General features: G+C 34.1%; 1 protein-coding gene across 2 annotated transcripts in view; it reads left to right on the top strand.

The window, feature by feature from the left end:
• Positions 1-205: 205 nt before the first annotated feature.
• LOC132561637 (poly [ADP-ribose] polymerase 2-like) overlaps positions 206-23,544 on the top strand; it is a 32,073-nt gene continuing 8,734 nt past the window's right edge. For both annotated transcript variants that reach the window (XM_060226338.1, XM_060226339.1), the window contains exons 1-10: positions 206-276; positions 974-1,158; positions 3,916-4,030; positions 6,167-6,376; positions 8,398-8,595; positions 16,293-16,408; positions 16,832-17,001; positions 19,045-19,141; positions 21,240-21,329; positions 21,979-22,063. In XM_060226338.1, the coding sequence (XP_060082321.1) occupies positions 258-276; positions 974-1,158; positions 3,916-4,030; positions 6,167-6,376; positions 8,398-8,595; positions 16,293-16,408; positions 16,832-17,001; positions 19,045-19,141; positions 21,240-21,329; positions 21,979-22,063 (1,285 nt within the window). In that variant the 5' untranslated portion in view covers positions 206-257. The remainder of the gene's footprint in view (positions 277-973; positions 1,159-3,915; positions 4,031-6,166; positions 6,377-8,397; positions 8,596-16,292; positions 16,409-16,831; positions 17,002-19,044; positions 19,142-21,239; positions 21,330-21,978; positions 22,064-23,544) is intronic.

The raw sequence follows: 23,544 nt of genomic DNA on the forward strand, positions 1-23,544 counted from the left end.
CCATTCATACGAATGTAAATTTGAGAAGAAAGTAACTCATGAAGTATAAATATGCATGAAGGATCTGAAAATATAGAACAAATTGAATTTGTCTATCAGATCTGTTTTGAAATAACATATGTATAAGCTTATTAAATTTATCATTAAATGCATTGCGTTTCCTTTAAATTATTCTTAAATTCGAAATATACATAAACCTCTGTAATAATCATTTTGCTGAATGTACACAAACTTTGTGAAGTAAAGAGTTGAAAACAATGCCACGGAAAAGGAAAGGTGAGAAACGCTTTGTTCCAGGTGACATGGTAGGACAAATATCGGATCGTTTATGTGATGACGTTGTCTGGACTTAGAGATGTTGGAGGTTCACGAAAAGGGATTTTATTCAATTCGGTTTCGAGAATTCCCGCGTCCCATCCACTTTGGTATACTCACGTTGTTTTGTTGATCTTATGTCCTTTTGTACATGAAACCAGAATTATATCGATTTATTGAAAAGGTAAAATCAGGCATGCTCTCTTTATGTTACAATGGAATTGCGTGGTAATCGGTAGTCCGAAGGATCCTGACTGACGGTGTACAAAGTCATTGCTGTAGCTTGGGGGTGAATTTGTGTACCAATAAGTCTAAAATTTTCTACACAAATGTACTTCAATGTTTTTAAAACCTGGCACTTTGAATGAATTAATTTAGATATCGAAATTTCCTTAAATTTAGCATTTTATTGGACATTGGCATATTTTCAAGGATCGTATATTATTGTTTTTTACCATCAAGACATTTTTTGGGGGACCGATAATGAATTTGATACATTCACAATTGAGATAAGTTCATACTCATGTCAAATTCCCCAAAGTTACCTTTTACTCCCAGAAATTTCACTCCCCCCATTACAATTTTTTTTTCCAAAAATTAAATCAATATATTCCTAAAAGGAACGAAAGTATAACTTTGTCGTTAAAATATGTTTTAGTCGATGCTGAAGCAGGTGGGGATGCTAGCTCATCTAAGAAGTCGTGTGTTGAAGGTACAGGGGATACAACTATTGATTCTTGTACAGTTCGTTGGGAGTGGGAAGGTGACAAAAATGTATGGACTCAATATGCCAGCAATCTGAATGACTCAATATGTGCTGCAGTGGCCAACGGTTTAAAGGAGGTAAGATTGTATCCATTTTTGGAATTACAAATACAATTGAAATAAGGGTTGAATGAAAGACCCATCATAGACTGACAACACAGTGGTACAGAGAATAAAATTTATCTTCATCTAAGCTACATACCTGCCAACTTTTCAAAATTCTCATGAGGGACAAAAGTGTGTGAACAACATTTTTGACTGGCCATGATATCCTGCGCGCCACGACATTTGTCACAAAGGAAAAATCAATAAATGTATATTTATTCAGTATTCTAGATAACTTTAAATTGATAAACTACATGCATTACTATGCAATGAAAAAATAGCTGCTTTTTTTTCATTGCTTAGTAATGATCAAGTTGGAGTTTCTTCCTTTAAATTCTCAGTATTCATTGAACTCACTCAACATAGCTGTAAAGATTTATGATTATCTGTTTGGTTGTTAGTAAGGATATGTATTTTTCGCACCTCAGACAAGGATATCCCACGTAAAACCCCATCCTAGATTTTTTTTATCTTGCCTGATCTGTCTAGTACCCTACTTGCGTTTTTGCGGAATTTTTTTATTTATCCGTGTGTAGGCATACATGGCACCTACACCCGTGCATTCCAACAAATGTAAGTTATGTTATGGTTAAAATTCCAACGATATTCTATTTGATTAATCATATTTAAAATGAAATAGAAAATGTGACCGCACATTCTTGAAAGGTAGTACAGTATTTTTATTTATGGACTCCATTGTTTATGCGACAGCATCCAAACATTGCTTAAAAGTAAAAAGACTGTGGGTAGTTTTAGGCTCCCATAAGATATGACAAACTCTGATGAAATATTGAATAATTTTCAGAGTAGTAGGTGTGAGAAAATAGATCTATTACCTGTAACTGAGTGAGATCGGGGTATCTCTGTCTCGAGAATACTTCAATCAAATTCAAAATGTTTTGATCTAGATCTAATGGTCCAGGATATTTGAATTTTTTTATTTACCCTGAAATGTACATTTAGAAAATAATTGTAGATCCAGAAATTTGGTGTAGATCCATTGATTTTTTGTATAAGTGAAGCTGCTTCCTGTTTAACCATTTTCGTTTTTTGAGGAGAACCATACATTGTTTTTTAAGGACTGATGTGGTTAAACTATTGGTATTGATTGAGAAACACATGCACATTTTTACATCAATAAGATCATTTTACAAACCATTTTCTTGTTAAATTTGTTATTTGACTGAATAGGTAGTACAAACATGTTAATAACTATTTAATTATCTGTATAATGACCTTATCTTAACCGACCATTTACTAGGACCTTCTCCTGAGTCCTGACTAATGGTCTACAATTAATTAGGATGGGCACAATCAGCCGTGTACAATTATGCTGCTAAGTGTAGCGGTCAACGAGGATTAACTTGAATGGGGTGACACTAATTAGATGATTCGGCAGTATACTCACCTAGCTAGGTCTTGATGATGTGTCCAGATGTTAACCATACTGATTTGACAAATATGGCAAAGTTACTGATGACCTGCCTAGCAGGATCTCTGAAATCGGGAGAATACCCCAATTTTGATCATTACGATCGAGAGACGGGGCAGGGGAGTGAAAATTGGGAAACTCCCGACTGAATTGAGAAAGTTGACAGGTATGCAATCAAAGAGAAAGCTGTTATTTTCAGCTTTAAATAAATAACATGCAAACAGACTTGCACTAAAAAAAAAGTTGTTAACCAAACTCAACTCAGTACATAATATATATGTTTAAGTTGGGATATGAGTAAAGTTCCTGTTAGGGAAGTCTATATGTGCTGTCATTGTCAGTGGATTTGATACTGCTTTGTTGTTTGGATCATCGTCAACTGGTTTGATTTAAACAATTGCTCTTTTTAGAATTTTTAGCCCACCATCTGCTATTCAAATTGCCTTGTGTCTGCCGTTCTCTGTCCGTCATCCAACCGTAAACAACATTTGCTATAGCTATTTCTTGAGAGATACTGGATGGATCTTTCTCAAATTACACATGTAGGTTCTCCTTAGTCCCTAGTTGTGCCTGTTTGATTTTGGGACTGATCAAATAAACAAAATGGCCAACAGGTGCCCATTTTTTTTTTAATGAAGTTTGTTGTCGCTATTTCTTGAAAAGTATTGGATAGATCTCTCTTAAAGTTTTGTATGCAGGTTTCCCTAATTTTGGGTCAGATCAGAAAAAACAAAATGGCTGACAGGTGGTCATCTTGGATTTTGACTTTGACTATTCCTTGAGAACTCTTGTATAGATTTTTCTCAAATTTCATGTATAGGTTCCCCTTTGTCCCTAGTTATGCCCATTTGATTTTGGGTGTGATCAGAAAAACAAAATGGCTGATAGATAGCCATTTTGGATTTCACCTAGTAAAGATTGTTATCTCTATTTCTTAAGAAGAACTTAATGGATATCTCTCAAATTTCATATGTGTGGTCCCTTTGGTCTCTCCTTGTGCTCATTTGATTTTGGGATTGATTACGATAAATAAAATGGCCTCCAGGCGGCCATTTCAGATTAAGCAGGTAAAGATTATCATCACAATTTCTGCAAAGGAGTGTTCCAATGTCTTATCATTAATGGCAAAAACAGAAAAGAGAAAAGAAAAGAAAATATCCAACTTTCAAAGAACCAATAAAGATCAAACAATGTTGGGTGCCAAGATCCCTCTGGGATCTCTGGTTTTTGTTTCTTTTTCAAAACATTTTGATTTCTTTATTTTTTCATGAAAATAACTTTTTTTTTTTGTTTTCAAGCTTGACTTTGATGTTGGAAAAACGTCTTTTGCTGTCAGATTTGAACCAATGGTCCAGAAAAACAAGAAAACTGGGTGGCAGAGACGTTTAAGATGTTGTGTAAAGGACAAGAATGGTAACTGTTGTGCTTTGTGTTGTGTACTTACGCCTGGTGCCAATATTTATTTATTCATTCACCATGCAATCATAATTTTGTGTCCACTCATTTATTTTTAAACAGGTAGAGATGTTAAACGGTATGTATAGAAATAAGATGCAGGTTAATTCTGATTTTGTCTACTTATTATTTTGTTCAAACTTATGGCCATTTACTTTTGAAAATTAATAAAATAATTTAACGAAAAAAACAAAGGTATGATCAAAATTGATGAGCCTTGTCTTACTCATGTTGGAAGTTTAAAGTATTTGCATTTGGAAAAATGTATGTCTTAAGAACATTGTCTATTCGCAATGAAAAATTATGAAAACATCCTGTAAAATCTAGGAACTTTTTGTAGGTTTACTTTATATTGTCTTTTTGTCTCACCTTGTTGATCTTGATCTTGGTTTGTATATTGTGCTGGTGTTCTAGTGTAATGATGATAGTGGGCTATTCAAATCGCCCTGCATCCGTGGTGCGTCTTTGTTGCTGTTACTTGAGAAGTACTGGGTGGATCTTTCTCAGATTGCATATGTTGATTCCCCTTGGTCCCTAGTTGTGCCCATTTGATTATGGGACTGATAGTAAAAATGAAATGGCTGACAGATGGCCATCTTGGATATTTTCAATGAAGTTTGGTTTTGCTATTTCTTGAAGAGTATGGGATGGATCTCTCTTAAATTTCCTAAGTAGGTTTCCCTTAGTCTCTAGTTGTGTCTTGGATTTTGTCTTTGAAATTTGTTATGGCTGTTATTTTAGAAGTAATGGATGGATCTCTCAAATTTCATATGTAGGTTCCTTTTTGTCTCTAGTTGTGCTGGTTTGATTTCGCGTGTGATCAGAAGTACTAAATTGGATCTTTCTTAAATTTCATATGTAGATTACCCTTGGTCCCTTGTCATGCTAATTTGATTTTTGGACTGATCTGAAAAACAAAATGGCCGACAGACGGCCATTTCAGATTTTGACTTTGGAAGTTTGTTATCACTAGTTCTTGATAACTACATAATAGATCTTTTTCAAATTTTCATGTGTATGCTTCTCTTGATCCCTAGTTGTGTCTGTGTGATTTTGGTACCGATAAAAAAAACAAAATGGCCCACAAGTGGCCATCTAGGATTTGGACTTCAGAAGTTTGTTATCACTATTTCTTAAGAAATTCTCTATAGATATTTCTCAGATTTCAGGTGTAGGTTCCTCATGGTCCCTAGTTCTGCCTGTATTACTTAAGGACTGATCAGAAAAATAAAATGGCAGACAGGCAGCCATCTTGGATTTCACTTGATAAAGATTGTTATTGCTATTTCTTAAGAAGTATGGAATGGATATCTCTCAAATTTTATACGATGTTCCCTTGGTCTCTCCTTGTTCTCGTGTGATTTTGGGACTGATCACAAGGAAAAATGGCTTCCAGACAGCCATTTTGGATTTGGCAGGTAAAGATTATCAATGCAATTTCTGCAAAGGAGTGTTCAAATGTCTTCTCATTAAGAGCAAAATCGGAGAATAGAGGAGAACAGAAGGGAAAAGATCTAACCTAAGAGCAAATAAAGATCAAACAATGTTGGGCGCCAAGATCCCTCTGGATTTCTTGTACTATATTTTTGCTTCAGAATCTTCCTCATGGATTCTTAGACAGTTTTTTGATGTTATTTTTGCTCTGAAGGAAGAAGTTTTCATTACATTTGCTCCCTTTTCGTTTTGGTTATTACTTATCTCCGTATCAAGTGTTATATGTTTAAGATATTTGATCCATTAGGTCACCAGGAACACATTGGCTTCAATAACAAATTAATATTGTGGAAATTACTATAAAAATGACACACATCATCTAATTCTAACAATCATGTGATGTTTTATGTTTTACACCTTTGAGCCCTCTGTGGTTTTTCATTTCTGAATTTGCAATTTGTCCTCTGTCTGTAGATATTATGCAGAATTTGTCCTCTGTCTGTAGATATTATGCAGAATTTGTCCTCTGTCTGTAGATATTATGCAGAATTTGTCCTCTGTCTGTAGATATTATGCAGAATTTGTCCTCTGTCTGTAGATATTATGCAGAATTTGTCCTCTGTCTGTAGATATTATGCAGAATTCTTTCTGAATTGTTAGGCTTCTATGTCTGGCAGTGGGAGGATGAACGAGGAAAGTGGAACCCATACAGTTATGATGTTGCCGTCAAATTAGAGAAAGCTCGTCAGCTGAAGGAGACTGAAGTAGATATATCAGCTTGTGCACGATCGTACAGATTGAATATCACAAAGATGGAACAGACCAACCTTGTCACAGATGTAGTGAGAAATGTGGCCAGGATCAAATCGGGTATATTGTTGAGATAGATATGTTTCAATCTGATTAAATGTCATTATAATTTCATAAATGCAGTGAGGGATTGCCGAATGGACACCCATTAAACTTCTATCTACTCTTTATATGTATTTTCTGGAGTATTCCACCTCTGAATCCTTGAGGTCACTGTTACATTTTATATTTCAAATACCTGTCAATAGTTGAAGGTTTTGGTTACAGCAATATTCTATTCAATATTCAACAATATAACACATAGTATTATATATGATACATTTGGTTTATTTGAAGCTGTAGATGGTGGCTACAATGATTGCCTTCAACTCTCTGATAATGCTACTGTTTGTACTTCCATTGCCTTCAACTCTCTGATAATGCTACTGTTTGTACTTCCATTGCCTTCAACTCTCTGATAATGCTACTGTTTGTACTTCCATAAACCACCTAATGGTTGCTTATATTTACTTCTTTGTCTCCACATTTGGAATCAATCATTGGTACACTGCATGCTGAATAATTGTTTGGCAGTTTCACATCTTACTTGATACAGAAGATTTCCTCACTAATTAATATAAACAAGCCCAGGATGTGATGCATCAGATTACTCTGGTTGTCATCTTTCTTCCTTCTTACTTCTATTGTTTTAAATTTCCATATGTAGATATATATCTATACGATCAATGAAATAATAATTACGGAACGGACAAGTAAATTGTCAATTTGAGGCAGTCTGTCTCAAATCTGACACAAAATATTACATAAATTACATCATAAACAGTAAAACTAACTAGTGTCAAACACGCTTAAAACGACTAAATCAGATAAGTCACATGTTTTGTTCGGTCCTGATTTTTTCTCTTCTTTGTCTTAGTAAATTAAACACAGATGATTTGAACACTGTTGAGTTGCATACAAAGTTTGTGTAGAATATATTTTGCGGTCCATCCCTTATAAATTCTACCATGATATTCTTTTTTGTGTTGAATATTCAGGCGTCACCTTGTCTTAAGTGAGAATTTACTGGCTTTGGTCCAAATGATTGAGTGTGATTGGTCGGCCGTATCTGTGTTAACAAGCCCTATTGTAATTTGCTATTGAACATTAAATCTCTGTTTACATAGGTGCACAAGTCAAAGTTAGAATACATAAAGAATTAGGCTACCTAACTTCAAGAAAAATATACTGTAGTCTGGTGATCGTAAATCTACTGTTTTCTGTTTACTTTTTGATGTGCATGGCCGCTGGAAACCAAAATGATGAAACAAGTGATAACTACTGCGCTGATGCAGATTGATAAAAATGCTAATTTGTCATAGACATATTTGTTTATGATTTTAAAGACGTATACCGATATACATGTACATATACAAACTGTGAGTTTTAGTTTATTCTGTTTTACGGTTACACTCTTACAGTGCTGTACATGTAAAGTTATGCTTCAGTGATATTGCCGCACATGACTTTCACCTTTTCGTAACCTTCCTCAGTGCTATCGATCTTACATCAGTGTAGAACAATCACTACAGGGATAGATGTTTATTGTGGAGCATTGTTAACATGTTGAAGTGAATAAAATTACAAAACAATTTCATTTATTTATTAATTATTCATTAATGTGATGCATTGAGAATCATATCTGGTAAACAACTGATGAAAATAGGGTCAAATTGTCTCCAATCATAGAAACACATTTAAGTCAAATATTTCATTTCATCTCGTTGACTTCGACTTATCCTTGTTTAACTGTACATAACACATATTACAAATACAAAGTTATGAAGTATAATCGAGAGTGGTGATGTAAATTTAGGTGTCTCAATAATCCCTCCAGGAAAAATCATCTTAATTTGCTGTATGAAAGATGGTGATTAAGTATTAAAAATATTTCACAGAAATCATTGTACGTTGTGTACGATAGCCACTGAGTGTATATATGACAGCAGAGAAAAATCTCCCAGTGTCACACTCTGATCTCTGTTCAAGGACTTGTTGTTTAAACTCATGTATATATTGCTGGAATGATGTTGTTATTACAGATGCTGAGGATCCTTCAGGAGAAACACCTGTTGTGTCTGATTCCCAAAGTGATGCTGCAGCAAGAAAATCCAGCAAGGTCAAGGCAGAACCAGTTGACAATGGTGTAACAAAATCAGGAGGTAGTTCAACAAAGAGTGGAGGAAAAGCTGCAAAATCTGGCAAAGGCTCTGGTCGGTTGGAAGAAGGCGAATCCAAGGGTTTGTACAAATTAGATAATTCAACATAAAAGTCATACAAGGAGGATAGTTTCAACTTGATCTTTCCTGGTCCAAATGTCCAAGTGAGATACTAATACTGTGGTACAGTGTCGGGCATCCATGTGTTGGCATCAACTTTTCCTTTTAACCCCTTAACTCCAACGTACTTTTAATGAAATGGAAGAAAATTTGTCATTTTCCTTCAACATGGATTTATACCCTTTTCCACTCAACTTTTTGGTAAGCAACCCCTATATACTTAAAAACATGGGTATACAATCTTTTAACACCTTTTGACATAAATCATGTTTTACCATTAGTGATGTTACCATAGCAACCAGAATTTTGAATATTTGAAAAATCATTAGCAAATGTTTTCAATGATGGAAGTGAATATAAAAAAAAATAATTTCCAAACTTCATAGTATTGTGTACTACTGAGGTAGGAACCTAAGGATATGGATGTGCCAGGAATTTACTCATTCATGGTTGTTGCCTTGGTTCCCAGCTCATTTTCTTTAAATATAACAAATGGTTAAAATTACCAAATTTTATTTCTGTCTGCCCATATTTCATTAAATAAGAAAAGGTTTGTATACAGTAAATTTGTGTGTACAGTTCACACTTTTTTGGGCAAAAACTGTCATGTCTTAAAGGGCGTGTGTACTTTACATAGGAACATGCCATTCTAGGTGTTGTCATATCAAGTTTTCTGTCTGCCATATTGGATTACCTCCCTTCACAAAGTTATATTTAGAGTCGTTAGTCACATATGATAGATTGGAGATAAAAACAACAAAGAAGAAAATAAATTTTGAATGTTTTAATGCAATTCATTACTTTTTATATATATAAATAAACAGCTTACAACTGATAATTCCATAGAACACTAAGTAGGAAGCAGTTCATAGCACTGAAGTTACTTTTTATTGAACACAGTCATCGATCACTTTCGTTACTGAAATCCTTCGAATTCTTCCTCATCATTGTCACTGTTAAAGAAGTATCCAAGTCTGTCTCAGTAGATTTTTCATTGGCAAAACAGGTTGTAATCATCCTTGTAATTGTCCTCCATGTCAACATCAACGACCAGTCCACTTTAAGCCCATCCCATTGATGCTTTGAAGTCAGTGACCTTATGACCTCTCTGGATCTGCATGACCCGCACGTGCAGTTCTGTCATACTGACAGCAATGCCGGCATCTCAGCATTCGCATACAAAATTATACAGAGCTTTCTCTGTTGACCTTTCTGGTCAGGGGTTGGGACTTAAGGCGTTCTTCTTTTTTATTCCATGCCCAAATATTGGATTCTGTGATGTCAAAGTGGGTCTTTCGGCATAGTCAATAGCATCCAGTTTCTCTTTGGCTGTAAATGATGATAGCTGTTTCCTCATGTCAAAGTCGATGTATGCAATCTATCATTAAGTACCTTTGGATACCAAAGTGGGTACAGATACCATGAAAGATCATGCCAATACTGAACATATCACCTGCTTTCATGGGGAAAAGGTAGGATTGAACATTTTCAGACTGTTAAAACAGCTTCATTTTCTGACCAATAGCATGTGTCCAGCCCAAGCTGGGCTTGAAGTAGCATGTCCTCATACTCAGTGTATTACCTGTTATCCAATTAACCTAGTCTTCCATGCTTGTTAAGTCAGACACCTGCATGAATTTGTTTACATAAGATTATTAAATGCGTTAGGTACACACTCATTGTGGTTTCGTAATTATCAATGGATCAAAACATCAATTGTTGCACCATGGTGACCTGTAATCAATATTTATATTATATATACTTTTTTTTTTTTTTAATCTGACCTCAAAAACATACCTGCAGATTTACCGTAACAAAACTAGTAGTTTAGTCAACCACCAGAATGTATAATAGGAATCTGAAAAAGCTTCTTTGTTACAATTTCCAAACAAATTTATTTCTTTTTGCATTTTAAAGTTGCTATGGCAACCAGAATTTGAAAATTTTGAAAAAGGTTAATTTGTGTTTATAACCAATTTGATATGTGAAGAATTGAATGAAAAGTTATTTTATACACATTTTGTAAGTTCTGATGTATTGAAGAAGTGTTCTTAATGCAGTTACAAGCATTATTAAATATTTATTTTCAGATGTTAGGGTAGATAACTCAGTTTGAAAAAACATAATAATTTTTCAGAAGATTTTATTTAAGATGTTTCTTCCAGTTTTTAATCATATCTCTTGTAATTATTATAGCTGCACTTGTATTTTTCAAATTATGATGTAGACAGTGATCATATTTGTTCATCATATTAACATAAACTACATGTAGTAGAAATATAAAACCAATATTTATTCTGTATGTGATTTTAGTTGATATGATGGCCAAGAAGTTCAAACTTGATTGATCATTTGACATTTCCACTTGTCGGGTTTCATTTTCTGTGTAAATACAAAAAAAGGTATAAGGATGGTAACAGACACTAGTAAAAAAATTAATATATTTCTCAAAATTAGACACAACAACACTCAAAATGTGCTGATTGTAGTAAGTGTCTTATCAAAATGGAAACATATGTCTGTACATTTCTATCAAAACATTTTGTCTTTCAGAGTAATAATATTATTGCTAAGATCATGATGGTGATTCCAAAACTAGTTACTTGTACTAGATTGAGGCGTTTAGTTGTAACACTTACTAAAAGTTAAAAACAACAACGGATAATTTAGATGAAATCATTTTAATTTTACATAACCCTCCATACAAATAAATAATCAGGAGGAAAGATAAGTGAAGAATTTGCTGGTTCTGATGGCACTTGCTTGACTTGGATGCTTCAGTATCATCACAGTCCATGCTACAGCAGTCCTGTGTTGATACCTGAAGTTAGCAATTAGAAAAAAAAAGTTGATATAAGCATCCGTTTGTACACTTAGGAACATTTCAATTTATACTTCATCACAAAATAGTTGAAGGTTTGAATAAAATAGACATGTGATGTTCATGTTACAGACTGTATCACATCAGTAATACATGTACTAACAAATCTATTGACAGGATTTATTCAGGAATTTTGATATCAAAGTCATCAAATGTATTAGTCAGTACCTATATGGATAGCAATTCAGACAATTTTACATGTACACATTATAAAAAACAAAGTTTGCTGAAGTTCAAGCAAGTAAGGGTTGAGAGTATCGCCATTATTGTAATGCTACATTTTTTCAAACTATTTTCCTAATTACAGAGGTTTCCAAATTATAGGGATTGGTGGATCTTCATATTCAAAATACAATGTGTAAGGCTCATTCTAAACTCAAACAGTGAAAAAAATATAATATAGCAATTACTTGTCATTACACATGCTACTTCAAAGATGTGTTTTCTTTTTTTTTAAACAGTTGCCAAGTCTGTTCAGGATATTTGTGGTCTAGTGAAAGTCTTTCGACCATCTTAGGCTGATGTTTAAAATCACAACTTAATTACTTATATGGCTCCTCATAATCTAACACAATTTGACCAGAATCCATATTTTTTTCATTGCCTGTCTTGGCTATTTCAGCTATCATTTTCTAAATCAATTAGAAACTAAACTAAACTAAGTTGTAGATTAGTTTTGACAGTGTTTAAGAAAAAAATATATAAGGACCAAACATCAAAGATAGTAACACCAGGGATCTGAATAAGACAGGAGCCACTTTATTCAGGTTATATTGTACATCTCTAATCACCTAGCATTCATATGTCCCCACTACCTCCAATATGTAAAGGTATCATATCATCACCTCTTTCTGATGAAGGCCGATAGGAACTGATCCCTGTAATTTTGTCCTTTCCATACAATAATGTGTATTTTGTGAATGCATTATATGGTTATGTTACAAACAATATCTTTTACAGTAGTGGAGAAATTATTTAGAATACACTGAGTACCTTACACAAACAAACAAAACAAAAATGAGAAAAAATGGTTAATTCAGATGAAAAAATTACAGAACTCAGAAAATTTATTTGTAATAAGTATTAATCAGGTAGAAAATGGCAGTATATCTGACACGGGGAAATATAGGAACAACAGGTTTCAAGCAATTTAGATATCACAAACAAACAAATTTGATCAAATGGAATTATTATATTTACATGGCACTGTTTTGTATGTCATAATCAGTTTTATTAGACATTGTTTGCTGTAGAAAGAAAACTGAACTTTGTAAATCTAATCTCAACCTGCATTGTTGGCTAATATGGTTAACCAAAAAAAAACTATTTCAGATATCAAAAAGTTTAGGACACTTAATAAACCAGGAATAAAGTTTAATTTATGTAAAGGATGAAAAAAATACATATACACTATTGAGATTCATCTTTGTATGTACACTATTCGTCTTTGTATGTACACTATTGAGATTTGTCTTTGTATGTGCACTATTGTTGGTATGTACACAATTGAGATTCATCTTTGTATGTACACTATTAAGATTCGTCTTTGTATGTACATTATTGAGATTTGTCTTTGTATGTACACTATTGTTGGTATGTACACTATTGAGATTCATCTTTGTATGTACACTATTGTTGGTATGTATACTATTGAGATTCGTCTTTGTATGTACACTATTGTTGGTATGTACACTATTGAGATTCGTCTTTGTATGTACACTATTGTTGGTATGTACACTATTGAGATTCGTCTTTGTATGTACACTATTGAGATTCGTCTTTGTATGTACACTATTGAGATTCGTCTTTGTATGTACACTATTGAGATTTGTCTTTGTATGTACACTATTGAGATTCGTCTTTGTATGTACACTATTGTTGGTATGTATACTATTGAGATTCGTCTTTGTATGTACACTATTGAGATTTGTCTTTGTATGTACACTATTGAGATTCGTCTTTGTATGTACACTATTGAGATTCATCTTTGTATGTACACTATTGAGATTTGTCTTTGTATGTACACTATTGTTGGTATGTACACTATTGAGATTCGTCTTTGTATGTACACTATTGTTGGTATGTACACTATTGAGATTTGTCTTTGTATGTACACTATTGTTGGTATGTACACTATTGAGATTCGTCTTTGTATGTACACTATTGAGATTTGTCTTTGTATGTACACTATTGAGATTCGTCTTTGTATGTACACTATTGAGATTCGTCTTTGTATGTACACTATTGTTGGTATGTACACTATTGAGATTCGTCTTTGTATGTACACTATTGTTGGTATGTACACTATTGAGATTCGTCTTTGTATGTACACTATTGTTGGTATGTACACTATTGAGATTCGTCTTTGTATGTACACTATTGTTGGTATGTACACTATTGAGATTTGTCTTTGTATGTACACTATTGAGATTTGTCTTTGTATGTACACTATTGAGATTCGTCTTTGTATGTACACTATTGAGATTCGTCTTTGTATGTACACTATTGTTGGTATGTACACTATTGAGATTCATCTTTGTATGTACACTATTGTTGGTATGTACACTATTGAGATTTGTCTTTGTATGTACACTATTGAGATTCGTCTTTGTATGTACACTATTGTTGGTATGTACACTATTGAGATTCATCTTTGTATGTACACTATTGAGATTTGTCTTTGTATGTACACTATTGAGATTCGTCTTTGTATTATGTACACTATTGAGATTCGTCTTTGTATGTACACTATTGAGATTCGTCTTTGTATGTACACTATTGAGATTCGTCTTTGTATGTACACTATTGAGATTGTCTTTGTATGTACACTATTGAGATTTGTCTTTGTATGTACACTATTGAGATTCGTCTTTTTGTACACTATTGAGATGTACACTATTGAGATTTGTCTTTGTATGTACACTATTGAGATTCGTCTTTGTATGTACACTATTGTTTGTATGTATACTATTGAGATTTGTCTTTGTATGTACACTATTGAGATTCGTCTTTGTATGTACACTATTGAGATTCGTCTTTGTATGTACACTATTGAGATTTGTCTTTGTATGTACACTATTGAGATTCGTCTTGTACACTATGTACACTATTGAGATTCGTCTTTGTATGTACACTATTGAGATTCGTCTTTGTATGTACACTATTGAGATTCGTCTTTGTATGTACACTATTGTTGGTATGTACACTATTGAGATTTGTCTTTGTATGTACACTATTGAGATTCGTCTTTGTATGTACACTATTGTTGGTATGTACACTATTGAGATTCATCTTTGTATGTACACTATTGTTGGTATGTACACTATTGAGATTCATCTTTGTATGTACACTATTGAGATTTGTCTTTGTATGGTATTTTGCTGAAATAGGCTGATAAGTTTGAAAGATTGATGAAATGAACAGTTATTCTGTGGAGTGCATGCAAACATTATGCCTACAAATGTTATTTTCCCCAAGCCACCATTCACCTACAAAAAACTTACCCTGCGCATGCATCCTCGAGTCTACAGATTTATTTCAGTGATTTATATATTCCACTCAGTAGCTCAGTATATACATGTTTTCTTCTTTATATGCCTCATACATCTAGAAATTAATGTACAGGAAAACCTGTATCATCATAGATGGCATAACACGAATACATTTTTGTTTTCATATAATACTTACCTATGATTTGGTGGTAAGATGAACGCACTGTTCATTTCTTTGTGGCATACATGTTTACCGCATCACTCCATCATTTGTAAACATTGTTAGATCGCAGTTTTGACATTCAGTTCATGTTAAGACACAACACGGGTGAATTTTATCGCCTTGATTGTGACATGTCAATATTTCGCTGAGTTATCACATGTAATAACTGGTGATATGCACAAAGTTAGTAGCATATCTTACTGTAGTGATGAATAATCTCAGCAAAATAAGTCAGGTCCTATAAAACATGTGCTCGCTCCTCTATATTGAATGTGATCACTTTGTAAATACCCAAAGACTATAAATAGCCTTTGTTGTCGATGATTAGGTTTCTTTTCTTTTATCCGTCATTATTTCAAGATCTCTTTTATTACTGTTATCCATCCCATGCAAATAAAATTACATATTTAAAGTAAAACGCCCGTTACATATTATAATTATATAAAAAAAGACTGAATGTTGCACTGTTATAGTCAATAGTCTAGAATCATGATATTTCAGCAGGTTCATTGGATGAAGGTCTAGAAATTTTGTGGAAAGAAATTACCTTGACCCATATTCAATATCAGAGGAATAAAATTTGTCAAAACCTTCAGATGACTTCTGATTTCCCAAAAGGGTATAATCATAATTTACTGGTTCATCTGTTCCTTTGTTGAAGTCTGACAAAGTTTGATGAGATAAGTTAACTTGACATATTAAAGATCACAGGATGCAGGAGTCTAATTTGTTAAAACTTTCAAACGATTTCTTTAATTATGAACCAAAAGGCCAAGAATTTTGATATTTTACTGTTGGGTTCTTTGCATAAATTCTAATAAAGTGTGTGAAAAGAAATAACCAAATACCATATTCACAGTCACAGGAATCAAAATTGTTAAAATATTAAAACCTTTTCTTTGGATTAACTGAAAGGTCTAAAGAATAATTCTTTGCTAGCAGGTTCCTGGGCTGACCCAAGGGAATGAGATAGTGTCAGTAACAGGTGTTTACATTTGATTTTTGGGTAGTGAGGTATGTTACATACAGGTAAAACCAGGTGTTTTAATTTATTATGATATAGTGAGGACTGTGATTGTAAAGAAAGGAGCAGCACCTGTAGATCCAGAATGTTCTCTAGCTGGAAAAGCTGAGGTTTTTACCGAGGGCAAAGATGTTTGGGACTGTATGCTCAATCAGGTAACTAGAACATCTTTCTTAAACATTTTAATGTAACAAACCCAGGACCAAGTAGATAAGACACAGGATGATTTACCTGTGTGACAGTTTCTTATGAAAACTGAAAGAATATATAAACAATGTTTCCATGTAATGAAGTTTCATTGACGGAACTTTATAATAACTGTGTAAAAATTATGTTCATGTAAGTTACAATCACCTAATTATCTCCTTGTAGCCTACAGTCACCTGTTGACTAGGAATTGTACATGTAAATAGATAGATAATAAGTTGTCTCTCTCTTAATCCAGAAGGTGTTTTGAAAAAGAGCAAAATTCTTTGTTAGGTTATATCAAATAAAAAAAATTGTTTTCGATTAAAAAGAGAAGCTTTACGAGAAAATGGTTGTAAGAAATCAGTAATTTAGTTTGACTTTATTTCCAGACCAATGTGAGTAATAACAACAATAAGTACTACCTCATCCAGCTCCTCAATGAAGGCAAGTCCAAGTACTATGTTTGGCAGCGATGGGGGCGTGTTGGCTACAATGGTCAGAACAATCTGGTACCATTTGGAGGTGACCTTGACAAAGCCAAGCAAGTCTTTTCAAAAAAGTAGGTCATGTTCATGTATTTGTTAGCATTGTGAATGTGATCTCCAACACAACCAAGCAAATATTGAAATGGTAATGATTACTTGTCTAGGTTTCTATAGGGTGAATGAACAGAAAAAAATGTTCGGCAAGAAAAAAGAGGTTAACATGTTAAGGTGTTTATCAGTTATCAAATGCCTCAAAAATAAACCTCTCCTGAAAATAAGCCTGTGGTTTCTTACATAGATGAACCTGCATTTTGCTTACTACTAAAGGAAATAAGAACTGTGTAACTTTTTAGTTTTTAGGATATCTGCTTCTCATTTACAGCTAAAGAACCGCTTCAGTTAGGACAGTGAGTTTTCAGGATATCTGTTTCTACTCATTTACAACTAAAGAACCGCTTCAGTTAGGACAGTGAGTTTTCAGGATATCTGTTTCTACTCATTTACAGCTAAAGAACTGCTTCAGTTAGGACAGTGAGTTTTCAGGATATCTGTTTCTACTCATTTACAACTAAAGAACCGCTTCAGTTAGGACAGTGAGTTTTCAGGATATCTGTTTCTACTCATTATAACACTTCAGGTGTTCATATGCGTATTGAAATGACAAAAGTTCAACAACCCAGGTTCCAAAGGTTCGCAGTTTTATTTAGCATAATTCACCAGGTATGGCTCCACGAGAATAACAACAGGATACGTTACAACTATAGTAAAACAGTGGACCGACGACCCGTCACACTGGTGTATAACTAAGTAATCTTCTTGGCGAAAAGTTCGAAAGTTCCTATAACATTTTAGGTTTCATATGGCCGAAGGTAGCCGGAGACCGCAGGTTGGCGTCAGTAAAGGTTCTCCGAGCTGACTGCCTCCGCAAGTCTCCAGGGCTGCTTTTATAATACCTGTGACATATGAATGTCAGCGATTGGTCAACTCCCCTGCCCACAACATCCCAGCGGGAGTCAACACACCTGTTTTGCCCCAGGTCGGCTGACCTGTATCCATACAATCAAATTGTGTAAATTGAACTTAATGGATTTGTATTAATTGATACTTTGACCATCTTGAAATGGTACTCTATTTGGCTCTTGACCAACGGCCACGTACGTTCATTCTTCCTACCCATTTATTTTATCAGCCTGTGTCATCTCCATGGTCCATTATCGTCCAGTTAACCCATTACCCTTAATGTACGATACACACAGTATTAACATTGTTTACGCTACTACAGGAAAACATGCTACCACAGGAAAACATGATTATGTCGCACTAATATATATAATATAAAATTCATATCTTGAAATAGTAATGAAACAGGATCATGTAATGATCATGTAATCATTACGTAATAAGGCCATTGTGTTACATCATTTACAGCTAAAGAACTGCTTCAGTTAGGACAGTGAGTTTTCAGGATATCTGTTTCTACTCATTTACAGCTAAAGAACCGCTTCAGTTAGGACAGTGAGTTTTCAGGATATCTGTTTCTACTCATTTACAGCTAAAGAACCGCTTCAGTTAGGACACTGAGTTTTCAGGATATCTGTTTCTACTCATTTACAGCTAAAGAACCGCTTCAGTTAGGACAATGAGTTTTTAGGATATCTGTTTCTACTCATTTACAGCTAAAGAACCGCTTCAGTTAGGACAATGAGTTTTCAGGATATCTGTTTCTACTCATTTACAGCTAAAGAACCGCTTCAGTTAGGACAATGAGTTTTCAGGATATCTGTTTCTACTCATTTACAGCTAAAGAACCGCTTCAGTTAGGACACTGAGTTTTCAGGATATCTGTTTCTACTCATTTACAGCTAAAGAACCGCTTCAGTTAGGACACTGAGTTTTCAGGATATCTGTTTCTACTCATTTACAGCTTAAGAACTGCAATTGCAGTTAGCACAGCAATTGCTTAGCATATTCCACGTTTACTTCATTTTGAGCAAAAGTAGCCAGAATTCATAAAAATGAATTTTTATCAAATCTAGCTAAAACAAAGTGTCTTCATGATCTGTGATAAACAGGATAGACATGTTTCATGTTCATAACTAAAATGATGCATTTTTCAGATTTTCAGACAAGACAAAAAATGATTGGGCTCTCAGGGACAATTTTGTCAAAATTCCTGGAAAATATGACCTTCTTAAGATGGACTATGGTTCCAAGGTTTGTAATCATAGACAAAGCATTTCACATTTACTTAACCAATTTCTTTCCATGGGTGTGACAGAAATTCCTCAGATGTATACAAATTTGTTTTTGTTTTGGAGAGGTTTAGGTACATGTATATACAGTAAACCTTCGGTCAATTTAAACAAAATTCATTATATATTGTTGAATCTGCTTAAATTATACAAAATTATGGTTGTGAAATAAATTAGAATTCGAACAATCAGGGTCGACATTACCCAAAATCAGGACAATGTGTCTAAAAGTTTTCTAGCAAGATAGGAAGCTTCGTCATTTTCTGGGGGGCAGGTGGAGTTGGGGGGGGGAGGTTGTTTGAAAAATCCTTATCTTTTGAAACACTTTCTGCACTATAATACATGTTAATTGAATGTTGAGAAATCACAGTTTTTATTTCTATCTTGATAACTTTGGATAGTGTGACAAAGAAACTAGCCCGTAAAAAGGTCAATTCTGCTTGTGTATTGGCATATGTTAGTGTTGACAATCTTTATGAATCTTTATGAATGTGACTATCTTATCAAAATGTGAAGTGAGACAGTGTTGTTCTTTGACAAAACACATACTGACATCCCATAATCCATAGGTATTTACCAATCGCTTAGCTTGTAATACAGAGTTTGGGCCTAGAATTGTGTCAGCTGGCTTGCACACCATGTTACGACGTTGTGTCGTGATGTGTTGGATCAAATTGAAACATAAGTGTAACAAACTAGAAATGGTTTGATCCATCACTAGGCAGAAAATTATTGTTTTTATTGAAAAAATCTTGTGTTTGAACTACCCACCTTTTTGAACTGACCGGATATTTACTGTATGCCTATTCTATATAGAATTTTTAGTTGTATGTCGGCTTGAGATGATTCAATAATCAGGCTGTGTTTTGTGTAGGACACAGCCCAATAACAGCAGATTGGATGTGCTTTGTTTATTACCAATATTGGGTATGAATTGTCTTTTGAATGACGAAATCCTGTCTTACAGAAAAAATAAAAAATAAAATGAATAAAATAGAGAAGGTCCCTGTTTATGCTCATGGAGGCATATTTCTAACCTTGGGAAAATTTGTAATTTTAATGAGGACACACTGCCTTGATAATGTAAATCTTGTCTAGTAAAACAGTTATCTCCTCTTTATACAGTAAGCTGGAGCTGTTACATTGATAATGTAAATCTTGTCTAGTAAAACAGTTATCTCCTCTTTATACAGTAAGCTGGAGCTGTTACATTGATAATGTAAATCTTGTCTAGTAAAACAGTTATCTCCTCTTTATACAGTAAGCTGGAGCTGTTACATTGATAATGTAAATCTTGTCTAGTAAAACAGTTATCTCCTCTTTATACAGTAAGCTGGAGCTGTTACATTGATAATGTAAATCTTGTCTAGTAAAACAGTTATCTCCTCTTTATACAGTAAGCTGGAGCTGTTACATTGATAATGTAAATCTTGTCTAGTAAAACAGTTATCTCCTCTTTACACAGTAAGCTGGAGTACATGTGTTTCTGTTACATTGATAATGTAAATCTTGTCTAGTAAAACAGTTATCTCCTCTTTATACAGTAAGCTGAAGCTGTTACATTGATAATGTAAATCTGGTCTATTAAAACAGTTATCTCCTCTTTATACAGTAAGCTGGAGTACATGTGTTTCTGTTACATTGATAATGTAAATCTTGTCTAGTAAAACAGTTATCTCCTCTTTATACAGTAAGCTGGAGTACATGTGTTTCTGTTACATTGATAATGTAAATCTTGTCTAGTAAAACAGTTATCTCCTCTTTATACAGTAAGCTGGAGTACATGTGTTTCTGTTACATTGATAATGTAAATCTTGTCTAGTAAAACAGTTATCTCCTCTTTATACAGTAAGCTGGAGTACATGTGTTTCTGTTACATTGATAATGTAAATCTTGTCTAGTAAAACAGTTATCTCCTCTTTATACAGTAAGCTGGAGCTGTTACATTGATAATGTAAATCTTGTCTAGTAAAACAGTTATCTCCTCTTTATACAGTAAGCTGGAGCTGTTACATTAATATTATGTAATATATTCTAAACCACTTGATATTGTGCTCTAGGAAGGTGATGATGAAATGGATGCTGGACCTTCGGGAAGTATTGACAAGGATGTTGAATGCCCTCCCTCGAAACTCGAACAGAGTCTACAGGTATGATGGCCCTGGGGCACAATCAAATATACAGATGTAGATATGAAGTTTTCAAATTGGACTAGGAGGTTCTCCATTTGTTTCGTTTTCAAATGTGTCTCTTTTCACAATTTTGGTCTATCCACATAAATGCGAAAAACAGAACCCTTTGAAAATAATGCCTTTTATTGGTATCAATTCTGATACAACAATACATCCTTGTAGACCTATATCATCCTGGATAATCCAGGGATTATGCTCACATTCACTCTCTGCAACCCCAGAACACTTCATGGCAAACTTGAAGGCACGTGCAGCATAATTTGATTAGTCTAGGGGTGAGTTTCAGGAGCAAAAACTGACCAATCACAGGCTGATATGCTCCTTTTAAGATTACATAGGAGCATTGCCCAACTTCGAAGCCAGTACAATATACTGTTATGTGATCTCAACATTGGTTTGATGAATATCAAAGGATCAAACTACTCTTTTCATGTGGCATGCAGAATCTTCATTTTTGCCATGAAATGTTCCATGACTGCAGAGAGTGGTTGAAGTAGCAGGGATGGACCTATATATATTGAAGATATGTATGTCAGTGAAATCAGTTTTCTCAGTACATTTTCTTGATAGGATTTTCATTTATGATACCACAACATGTATTATTCAGGACCTGGTGAATTTGATATGCGACATCAAATCTATGGAGGAGGCTGTGATTGAGATGAAATATGATGCAAAAAAAGCTCCTCTAGGTCAGTGTCTTTATATAACTTTTGAAACTATTACTTACATTGCTGTAGAACGATGGATTCATGAAGTTCCATAGTAATTGTAAAATTTTACATCTGTTACTAACTGTAGTTTGTTACATACATATAAACGTGTATGACCCTTTAGGATGCTTCAATAAGGGCGCCTGTGCTTTTTTCAAGGAAAATTTCTTGGCTGAGTGTCCAGTTGCATTCAGAAACAATAAAAAAATTACTACACCTACCTTTTTATTCAGAATATATAAATAGGCCTATGCTGAAGATTACTATGACTGCACTGTGGACATTGGAAGCAGGCCTGATTTAAATGTCCAAGGCAGTGCTGTCATATTAATCAGCAGCGTCGTCAATATTACATTTTTTACCTTTTTATACCTCCCTTTGCCTTTTTATACCTCCCTCTTTACCTTTTTATACCTCACACTTTACCTTTTTATACCTCCCTCTCTACCTTTTCATACCTCCCTCTTTACCTTTTTATACCTCCCTCTTTACCTTTTTATACCTCCCTCTTTACCTTTTTATACCTCCCTTTACCTTTTTATACCTCCCTCTTTACCTTTTTATACCTCCCTCTACCTTTTTATACCTCCCACTTATGTAAGAAGGATATGGTGGGCACTGTATGTAGTAAACAAGTCATCTGTTTGTGAATGCATCCATCCATTATAACCTTGTGTACAAGTTATTTCATGAAGCTCTAAACTGGTTTGGTACATTTTGGAACATATTCTTCATGTCATTATATTAAAAGTTCTTATAAATACAATCATTAGAAGGTTGAAATATAATGATTTGATGACAACACTGTCTTCTTGATCAGACAAATAACCAGTGTGAAACAGTAGCACTGATGTAGGTAGTGTCCTCAATGGTAAGGAAACAACAAATTTGTTCAACCTTACTATAATCCTATGTACACTGGTCAAAAATAGTCTGACAAGATGGTGAGAAAGATCATCGATATAAATATTCTGAAGATGGTAACAATGTACTGTATTCAATTTGCTTTGTTTTAACATTTGGTCATGAATGTCTGAGAGTCAAGAAATATAATAACACTATCAAGGTATTGGTCTATAGACACCAATACCTCAGCTTTCGATCGCACTACAGGTTACACCAGAAGATGGGTATTGTATGAACTCTGCTTAACAGATGTCAGATTAGCGTCACATAAGAACAAGACTAGAAGCACAATCACATCCACAGTGAAAACATGTGCACACCCTGATTGGGCAATCCAGAAGAAAAAAAAACGATCTTGATAAAAGCAAAATGACTAAGAAACAAACACCAGAGAAAAGAACAAATCAAAAATGAAACTTCTCAAGACTCTGAAATATTCTAGTCCATCCTTAGATCTCAGAGGAATGTCAAAGAATATGTATACACAAGATTGGCTACAAGAACTATGCTGCTTTGGAATTTTTGTAAGGGGTCTGACTTAATGAACATCAGAA

Source organism: Ylistrum balloti, unplaced genomic scaffold (assembly GCF_031769215.1).
Source record: "Ylistrum balloti isolate Yb309-2 unplaced genomic scaffold, AGI_CSIRO_Ybal_v1 Utg371248, whole genome shotgun sequence".
In the NCBI taxonomy this organism is placed as follows: Eukaryota; Metazoa; Mollusca; class Bivalvia; order Pectinida; family Pectinidae; genus Ylistrum; species Ylistrum balloti.